We start from the raw sequence: 10,168 nt of genomic DNA, 5'->3' as shown, positions 1-10,168 counted from the left end.
CCTGGAAGGCTTCTGTCCCAGCCTCTTTTTACTTGTCAGCCACCTGGACAAGTTGACTCAAGAGGGAAGGTAGGGCAGGGTCTGGCTCCCCGAGAAGGGCTTGAAGACGATTTAAGGACAGATGATGACCGAGTTAACAGCAGTAACAGCTAATACGTGTCCAGAGCTTATCAGGCTACATATATACTTTGTAAGTGTACATACGTGCATAATACAGACTACATTTACATACCTTCATAATAACCGTGAGGTTAATGCAGAGGTTCAGACTCAGGTGGTCTGGCTCTAGAGCCCCAATGAGCGAATGAGCGAGAACAGCTGTGTTCCCCCCTAAGCTAGCATCAGCTTTGTGGGACGTTTCCCCAAACTAGGAGTGGGGATCCTGCAGGGGGAGGGAGGGGTAGGTGGTCCTCAGGCAGGTGGAGAGGCGCAGCCCTGGGCAACCACAAACCTGGTGGAGGGGGGGCCTGTCCCCAGGGCGGGTCTCCTGCCCCGACACCCGGAGGGGGACGTTCGGGGAGGGGGCATTAGAGGGAGGTTGAAGGGGTCACCGAGGGCTGGGAGGGGCTGACGCTGGAGGTACTGATGAAGCCCTGGGTCTGCAGAGAGGGGACCAGGCTGGGCCCTGCGGGGGTGAGGGTCGGGGTGGGGGTGCCTGCGGGGCAGGAGGCGGTCAGGGATCTGGGGCGTGGGTGGAAGGAGGAGGGGGGAGGGTGAGGGGGGAGGGGAGGGGGAGGGGTTTAGAGCCCCGCCCCCCCCGCCCCGCCCCGCCCCGCCCCGCCCCGCCCGCCCCGCCCCGGCCCCTCTACACCCGCGCGCCGCCTTCCGCCTTCTGCAGGAGGCCCGGGAGCTCGGCCGAGCGCGGGGCAGGCGCCGGGAAGCCAGGGCCGGAGCCGGCCACCCCCGCCCTCGGCCGCGCCGCGCGTCCTCATGGCCCCCGCCGCCCTCTGCGCCCTGCTGGCCGTCGGACTGCAGCTCTGGGCCGCGGGCCACGCCGTGCCCGCCCAGGTGGGTCCTCGCGCGGCCCCGGGGGGCGCCCACCCTGGGGAGCCCCGGCCGCGCGCTCCCCGGGGCGCCGAGACGGAGGGGGGGTGCGGGGCTCGGGGCGACCGAGGAGCGCGCCCCGCGGGGTCACACGCACAGTCCGCGCGCCGCTGGAGACCCGCTGGGGACCTCGATGGGCACATCGTGTCGTCGTCCCCCCCCTCCCGCCCCCCCCGGGGACCGGGAATTCTGGCCCCAGGGGTCGGCGCGCAACCTGGTCCCTCCGCGTTTGGAGACCCCAGGTTCGTTCCCCCTGCGACTGCCACGGCCCGGCTTCCCTTCCCGTGGGGGGAGGAGGTGGTCGGTGCTGGGGTGCTGGGTGCTGCCCCTACTGCAGATGCCGGGCACCCGCTTCCTATACCCTCCCTCTCCCCCTCCCCTGGGTTATGGTTTTCCTCTTTCTTAGAAATACAAGGGCTGCGTGGCAGAAAGAACAGGGCCAGGCGTGCAGTAAGCGCCTAATAAGGGCACAGCTGGGGGCAGGGGCAGTCGGACTGGGGGCTGATTTCCATGCCCAGACCCCTTGGCCCAGGAGCCATCTGGTGTGTCCAGCTTCCATTGGAGAGGCTCTTCTCCGTGGGCTCCAGGGTAACAGGAGGAGACAAGTGTCCTCAGGTTCCCCTGGGCCAGCTTCCCCTAAGGGCCTGTGCTTGAGCCCTGGGGACCCCAGAGGACGTGAGGGTGAATTTCTGGGTGGTTATCGAGGCTGAAGTGAGCGCCAGGGGCCCCAGGAAAATGGAGATAGCAGAAAGCCCAGAGCTGTTATTCTAACGGCACCCACCGAACTAGCAAGGTAGAAGAATTTCTTGTCCTCTGCCTGTCTGTCTCCATAGTCTGGTAAGACAGAGGGACCCCATTTCACAGGGAAGGAAAACTGAGGCCCAGAGAGCTCCTTGTATTTCATGGAAGGGCATGGGGGCCACCTGCCTTCAAAGGGTCATCTCCTCCTTCCCCCCGTGGCTGGGGAGGAGGTGGGCCTCCCTCCCTCCTCATGATACTCCCCTGATGGACGGACGTGTGGTGTGTGCTGAACCGCCTGGTCATCTGGACCGGGAAGGAAGCTGGGGGAGGTGGCAGTGGCTCATGTGGCAATGTGTGGTGACTCACTGGCCAAGGCTAAAGACATCTTTAGAGTCCATTTCTTAAAGGCAGAAGATAGAGGCTGTGGGACCAGAATGAACCCTCACACAGTGGACCCTGGGGGACTGCCCCAGAGGCTGTCCTGGAAACGGAGGTGGTCCTCGATGGCTTTCCGGTCAGGCGAGTCCCAGCTCTGAGAGCTGAGCGTGGATGCTGATGGCTGTGGTCCCCAGCCTGATTGCAGTGCCTCTAGGGGTGTCACCCTACTCCAGTGACATGTGAGCCAGTGGGGGAGGACGCACAGGTCTTCTCTGTGACCTGCGGGACTCCAGGCCTGAATCCTGGAGTTGAGGGGTTTCCCTTGTGTCTCTTACTTCCCTCCTCTCTTGACCAGCTCTGGTGTCATCTCAGGCTCCCTCCTTCTGGGACTATCTCTGCAGCCTCCTAGCTGATCTTTTGGCCCCTGCGCCCTCTCCCATTGACCCTCCTTGGTGGCATCGCTGGGGAGACCCTCCTCAAGTTGGAGCATCTCTCTCACCCTGCCTGAGAAGCCTCTTGTGGCTCCCAGCGGCCAAGGCCAAGGCAGAACCCACCTCCCCCTCGGTGTCCCAGGCCAGAGGGAGTGAGGTACCCAGGTTCCTGCTGCTACCTCTCTGCATCTGTGCCTTACTCCCTGTGAAACATGCGTACCCCGTGCTGTCCCCGCTCCATGGTACACCCCTTGCCCCATCCTTCAGGGCCTTTGCAAATACCACCCGCTGCATGAAAGCCTTTCTTCCTGCTTCCTGCTGGATTTAACCTTTCCCCCTTAGCGCTCTCAGAGCCCTTGTCCCTCTCCAGGAGGGGCTGTGTTCTGCTTTTTAATCTAGTGTCTTATCCACCTCAATAGATAGAAAGGTCCTTGAGGGCAGGGACTGTCAGGTCTTCCTCCGGTGTTTTGAACATCTACTGAGAGCCAGGCACATTGCTAGGAATTGACTAAAGAATTTCACTGGAATTTTCCTTACAGCAACTCCTAAAAGGTGGGTGGTGCTGTTCCCACTTAGAGATGTGGAAACAGGCCCAGAGAGGTTGTGACATTTCCCAGGATTGCAGAGCTGGGGGTTAGAGGGTAGGTGGGACGTGACTGCAGGTTTGCCTGATTCCAGAGCTCCTTTGCACTGTCGGTATCCCTGTTCCTGCCCTCGGGCGGGTCCCTTGCACACCGTGGGTGCTGAGAATGTTGGCTGTAACTAGACTGAATTACGGAAAGAGCCCAAGGCGACCTGAGCTGGCTGCAGGGATGGCAGGCTCACTGTGTAATCAGGGCTCTCACCTCCTTTAAAAGCTGTATTTGTTGGCTGGAATGGATCATTCATTCGTTTAGTCCTTCATTCATTGGGCAAATAAATACCAGTCAAGTTGGCAGGATAGGTGAGTGCTTGGTGCCCTGTAATGGGGATGGGCAGGGCCCCAGCAGTCTGGCTTTTTGTTTTTGCCGGGGAGGGGCTGAGGGGATCCCTACCTGCTGAGTTTTACCTACCTACTCATGGACGTCTTGAGGTGGAGGGACTGCTGTTTGCCTCCTCAGTACCCAGCTCAGGTTAAGGGAGAGGTTGGGGGCTCCCAGGCTGACCTGGGGATATTAGCCGTTGGAGTGGCGATGGGTGATCCAGGGAGTCTGCTGTCCTGGGATGTCCCTTTGCCCCCTCCCTAATGGCCTCGAGGGGAACCTTTGTGCTGAGAACGTGGCCCAGGGGTCAGGTACTCTTTCAGAAGGCAGTGGCCAGTGGCCAGGAACCGTGATGCAGTGCCATTCATCCGTTCATTCCCTCAACAGTCACGGATGCCTACTCCAAGCCCAGCCCAGCCCAGTGCTGGGCTCTGGGGACCCTGAGATGACTATATCCCAGCTCCAGCCTTCTGGGAGCCACACTGTCAGTGGTCACAGAACTGGGCCCTTCCCCTTACTGCCCCTGTCACCTGGGCCAAGTTACTGAGCCAGTTTTCCTACCTGTGGATGTGGAAAGTACTCCCACCTTGTCTTCCTCTCGGGGCCAAGTGGGTAAGAAAGGCACTGGAGCCGACAAGGCTGAGAACCTGCCCAGTGTTCTGGCACCGGAGGGTGGCCCTCACTCATCCTGGGGCGTGGCCCAGTCCTTCCCTCTCAGGGCTGGGAGACATTTTATGGCCCTGGCCATCCAATACTTCCTGGACGAGTAGCCAGAAAGATTGTGGGGGTGGGAGGAGAGGAGGCGTTCGGTGTTAACTGTGCTGTGTGTGCATGTTACATTCAACTCAACACATCAGCTTAATTCTCAGTTTTGTGCCACGCTGGCTGGTTTTCTGTTCCTCAAACATCCCCCACACCTGCCTCAGGGCCTTTGTACTTGCTTTACCCTCCTGCCTCCTGGTCTCATTCCCTCACTTCCTTCTGCTCAAATGAATTCTTCTCAGAAAGGCCTTCTCTGACTGTCCTGCCTATAAAAGCTCCTACCAGGTACTGTCACTCCCTGTTTTCCTAAATAATAGTCATGACCTATTGTATTTCTTTCACTTTTATTATATCTTCCCAGTAGAGTGCATGCACAGCGAGGGCAGGGACTTGCCCATTGCTATGGAGCCGTAGCCTAGCACAGGGGTTCTCATTCTCAGCACTCTGGACATTTGGGCTGTCCTGCCTGTCATAGGATATTTACCAGCATTCCTGGCCTCTACCCACTAGATGCCAGTAGCACTGCCCTCCTGAACTGTGACAGCTACAGATGTCTCCAGATATTGCTAAATGTCTGCTGGGGTAAGACTGCTCCCAGTTGAGAAGCACGTGCCTAGAACAGTGCGTGGCGTGTAGCGGGTATGCAGAAAATGTTGAATAAATGTACAGAAATATTCATCGGACCTTTATAGTGACCCTGTTTTATGGATGAGACAGAAGAGTTTGAAAAGCCAGCGGTGACAGGGCTGGGTTCCAGTCTGTCTCCCTCTCTCTGGACTATGTTTCTGGGCTCGTCTCTCTGCAGTATTGAGTCTACAGAGAGTAGGGGTGCTCCCCACAAAGTGCTCACCCCCTCACATCCCCACATTGGCTCATGATAGGGCCACTCACTGGCAGTGACTCAGGGCCCCAGCAGGCACATGACCTGCCCAGAAGCTGTCAGGGAGGGAAGCGGGGGCCCAGGCTTGGGAGAGGGGTGCTTAGGATAGGGAGATAGTTTCTGGGGAAACAGGAACAAAATAGAGGTGCTGTGGCTCCAGTTGCTGCCACTCCACCGATTGGGTGACTGTGGCAAGTCTTGCATGTCTGGGAGCCTCTGTGTTCCCATCAGTAAAATGGGAATGATCCCCACCTCACTGCCTGGTTGTTGGGATTAAAAGGACTTTATTAGTTGTATAGCCCACAGACTGCTATTTGAATATTAGTGGCTTTGCAGGTCTAACTTGCTTGTGGGTCCTGGGGCAGTGCCAGGCTAAGGTGGGCACCACTTGGAATCCGGGTCTCTGTCTGAGCCACGGGGCTATGCGGTGTGGGTGGCAGACCTCCAGTTGCCCAGAGCTCCTGCCCTATGTCCCTGAGAACAGCTTCCCTCCTGCCTAGCTGTGCTTCCTGCCCAGATGCCCTGTTGCTGGGCCTCTCATGCCACCTGCCAAAATGCCTGGCCTTAGGACCTGGGCATGTGGTAAAGACTGTGGGGTCAGGAAATCACTACCCCTCCTTCCCCACTCCTTCAGTGAGTGACAGCATTTGTATGTCATTTGAGGATGAGCGAGGGTGACCTGTGTGTGAAGGGACTGCAGGCCTCAGCTTTCCCACCTGCAGGATGGGCATGGCAGACTCCACGCTGGCTCTAAAGTCTCTTCTGTGATCCTGAAGGTTCTGTTTATTTGTAACCCCGGGGAGGGGAAGCCCTGTGGAGGCACTTCTGGGTCATTCTGTCCACTCCCCATCCTCCGAGTGACTCCCAAGACTGCAGGGCTCTGCGGAAGGAGCACTGGCCTGGGTTTCAGGAGACCAGAGTTCTCCCCCGAGCAAGGTCACTGGCTTGCTGTGTGACCTTAAGCATTCCTGTCTATAAAACCCAGCATCACTGATCCCAACACACTGCTGGAAGGTCAGGGAACTGTCAGCTTTGCATGTGCGTGACAAAGGCCACAGACCTGGGGCTGAGGGAGTCTAAATGCTTTCCCAGGAAGGAGAGCCCAGCACAGTTCACCTTATCTGGCCTTCCCAGCCTCTCCCTGCTGACCTCGGTCCCACTCTGGCTGGAATGGGTTCTTGGACTCAGGCCCCGGTGACATCAGGAGCTCCTGGCTGCCTGTCAGCTTGCTTCCAAGACAAGATGCAGAGCCCTCAGGCAGGACAGGATCCTGGATGCCCACCTCCTGCCCCTTCAGCCCTAGTTAGCACCCTTTAACGTTCAGAAGGCAGACCCCTTGGTGCCTGAGGCCTTGAGCAGGGAGGGGGGACAGGTTTCCTCCAAAAGGCCCTTTGTCACCAATGCTGGGTGCACAGCCCTCCCCCATTCTGCGTCCTGCAGGCCTCCCCCACAAACTGGGCTTGGGGCATTTGTCCCCTTTTGCTGAGCTGCTGACCTCGGGGCTGGGACTCTGCAGCTCAGGGCTCACGCCTCTGGGGCCCACAGTTATTTTCCACTGAGGTGCGCTCGCTGTGAGGTCACAGGTGGTGGTGACATCACTGTGGTTTGGGGTACATGCCTGGGGGAGGAAGTGTCTGTCTACTGACTGGAGTCTGGAAGAATAGCTTTCCTTCTGCGTTGAGTGAGCAATGCTGGGGGCAGCCAGGGGCGGGGGAAACAGCTGTCCAGGAGGCCCCAGCGTCCAGCCCCGGTCTAGTCTCTGCCCTGCTTTCCTTCCCTCTGACACCTGGCCCTCCTGCTCTGAGCCTCCATGTGGTCCTAGCAGAGGAAGAGGGGATGGAGCAAGCTCCACCTCGGGTGTCACCTGTGAGGTGTGTGATCACTAGACTGTTGATCCATCACTAAAACCAGAAGGCCCAGGAGCAGCTCCTTCACACAAGTGTCCAGTGTTGGGCGGGAAGATGCAGAGCTGCTTCCAGGCCCCAGGCGGGCCAGCTGCCCTCTGGCATTTGGTGGCAGACACAGGGGGCACCCGTGGGAGAACTGGCCATGCGAATCCCTGTCAGGAGCACTGGGCCCTCAGGAGGCCCGCAAGCCCTTTGCTCTGTCCTAGCTTCGGAGCCCGGACCTGGGCTGACCCAGCTGCTCTGGCCAGGGTCAGGGCAGAAATCCCCAGGGGGTTTTATTTGGTTTTCTCTGCCGTCCAGACAGTGGCCCACCGTCTGTTTCAGTCTGAGCTTGGCCTGCAGTGGGTATGGCTGATGTGGCCACGGGTTCAGGGAATTGAGTGGGCCTGAGGGCGAGAGCAAGCGGGAAAGATTTGGGGGCAGGTGGGCAGGGTGTCTTCCTGGCCATCGTGGGAGGGCTTCTGACATGCCTATCAGGAGAGATGCTAGAGAGCTGGGAGTCGGGGGTCCGAGGCCCCATCCTGACTCCGCCCCTAGATCAGGAGGACTCGGCCACTTTCATTCTCTCTGAGCCTCAGCTGCCCCAGCTGGAAACAATCATCAAGGACCTCAGCCACCTCACTTTAGAGTCCTTTGGCCCCAAATGTTACGCTGGGGGAGGCAGTAAGGGGAGTTGGTGGCTTGTGGGCAGGGGGTGGAGTGCAGCACTGGCCTCCACATGGCCCGACTCAGAAAGCCCAGATCTGGACTTGACAGTGAGTCTCCAGGGTGGGGCTCCCAGCACTTTACCTTAATTAGTAGGACTCCCCCCAGAATCCTGGGCACCCCTGCCTGTCCCCTCTCTTTATAAGCCCATTTCCTGCCCAGTTCTCATGTGAGCCCCAACTCATTTCAGCTAATGGAAATGAAAACTCTTGCTCTGTTCAACAATTCCACTTCTATTGGGCACCTGCTGTGGGCTGGGCCCTGGGCTGGGTGTAGAGTGATGAGTAATAAACCCAGTACCGCTCAGCTCAGCGCCCACCGAGCACTTTACATAAGTTAACTCAGTCAATCATAACAGCCCTATGTGGTGAGCACTGTTCTTGTCCCCATTTTATAGATGACAAAACTGAGTCTGGTGAACAACAGAACTGAGATTAAACCTGGTGTCTGGCTTAGAGGTCACACTAGCGTGTGCAGAGGGGTTGTGGTCCCTGCCCTAAGGGGGAGACACAGGGAAATACTTAACCAAAAAGTGGTCTGGGCTGTATAGAGACAGGACCAGGTTGTCGCTGGAGCCCCCAGGAGGGACCTGAGCCCATCTGGGGGTTCGGAGGTTTCCTTGAATGATGGTGGAGAGGACTTTTGAAGGAAGCTGAAGAGTTAGTCCTGAAAGGGGGGGAGCAGAGGGAGGAGCAGGGGTGATGGCATGGAGGAGGGTGGGAGGCCGGGCACTGCTCTGGGTGAGAGGCGGTAGGAGATGCTGGCAGGGCCGGGCATTGAGGACAGTGATCTTGGGCCCGAAGGCAGTGGGGCCACTGGAAGCTTAATCAGGGCCAGACTTGAATGTAGGAAGGTGGCTTCAGGTCTATTTGGAAAGTCTGGGGACCAAGAGTGAGGAGGCTGAGCTGGCAATAAATGCCAAGTGGGGAGGGGGAGCAATGGGGAGACTGAGGAGGTGATATTGACAGGCCTTGGTTGGGGGGATGGGAAGAGTTGGGGTATTCTCTGCAACTAGACTGAGGGTTCCTTGGGGGCAGGTACCACACCATGGCATCTTGTGTCCCTACACTAAGCACAAAACCTGGCCCCGAGAAACAGATAGCAGTCCAGGCTTCCTGTCTGCCCCCAAATCACTTCTAAAGGGACATCACAGGCACAGGATGGCAGTGGGATGTGTCGCCCCACGCCACCACCTGTGATGTGGTCGGCCCTTCTTGACGCAGATGCTCTTCCTCTCCGTGATGGTAGACGAGCCTCTGCAGCCTGGCCCTCGCGTTGTCTGCATGTCGGCCTGGCTCGATGTGGCTGCACCCACAGTTCAAGGGGCTCTTGCAGACCCCCTGAGATGGAGGCCCAACCGGCTCTGCTGCTCCTCACTGGACCTGGGGGCCCCAGGGACCTGCCATGAAAAAGAAGTGATTTCTCTATTGCTCAGAGACAGTTGCCACCTGGGTGGGGGTCCCTGGGCAGACATCTGTGCCCGCCCCCCTCAGATTTGCCGTCTGCCCCTGGGACCCTGGATGCCTTTTAGCCCAGGAGAATCACTGAACCGGCCCGCACCGTGCTCACTGTGTGTTCTCAGAGGAGTCGCACTCATCTCTGGGCCCCTCGTCTGTGAAATGATCAGAGGGTATGAAATTGTCTGAGGACACAGAGGCAGGTCTAGCTGTGACTTGCTCCTCTCTGCCCCTTGCTGGCCACGGGGCCTCTGACACGGTGTGGATGTCGAATCTCCGGACCCGTTTCCGCATGTCTAGAGTGGGGTATACTGAGCTCGTGGAGTTGGTGCAGGGATAAAACGGGAGAATGCATGTGAGCGTGCTCAGTACTGTGCCTGCACACAGTAGGTGCTTCTCCTGGGCCTGAACTGTCTCCATTAGTCATTCCGGCTCTGTGAAAAGGCTAAATGGGAGAGAGACGCTGCTCCCTGAAGCCAGGAGCGTCGCCCTGTGGCCTCCTTCTTGCCTCACCCGTCCTCTTAGCTGGCAGTCAACTGAATCCATGCCCAGGGGGCTCCAGGGAGCCCTGGAGTGTGACCCTTCCCAAGGGTGCTGGCATCCAGAGGGAGGCTCCAGAAAATTAAAAAGCCTGAAGACCCCAAAGATGCTGCGTTAATGGCAGGAAAAGCAGAGGGCACCGTAGCTTAGTGCTTCCACATGACACCGTCTTGGTGGCAGCCACTTCTTCCTTCCCCAGGCCTGCTCTTCTGTGTCTTCCTCTCTCCCTCTGTCTATTTATAAATAGGGGAAGGGACTCAGGGCCCCACCTTGGGGTACACGCAGGGTCTTGGTCTTAGCGGGAAGTGCAGGGTTGCCCAATTGCCCAGAGAGAGCTGATGCAGACTCCGGGATCAGACAT

At 58.3% G+C, this 10,168-nt stretch overlaps 1 protein-coding gene across 1 annotated transcript in view; it reads left to right on the top strand.

Moving 5' to 3' along the window:
* The first annotated feature begins 913 nt into the window (after window positions 1-913).
* Window positions 914-10,168, top strand: part of TNFRSF1B (TNF receptor superfamily member 1B) — a 28,605-nt gene continuing 19,350 nt past the window's right edge. Inside the window, exon 1 of the mRNA XM_087820101.1 lies at window positions 914-1,008. Within this exon, the coding sequence (XP_087676227.1) occupies window positions 931-1,008 (78 nt within the window). The 5' untranslated portion in view covers window positions 914-930. The remainder of the gene's footprint in view (window positions 1,009-10,168) is intronic.

This window comes from Miniopterus natalensis, chromosome 9, assembly GCF_054644295.1.
Source record: "Miniopterus natalensis isolate mMinNat1 chromosome 9, mMinNat1.hap1, whole genome shotgun sequence".
In the NCBI taxonomy this organism is placed as follows: Eukaryota; Metazoa; Chordata; class Mammalia; order Chiroptera; family Miniopteridae; genus Miniopterus; species Miniopterus natalensis.
Note: the sequence above shows the minus strand (reverse complement) of the source record. Positions and strands in the feature narration are given on the sequence as shown.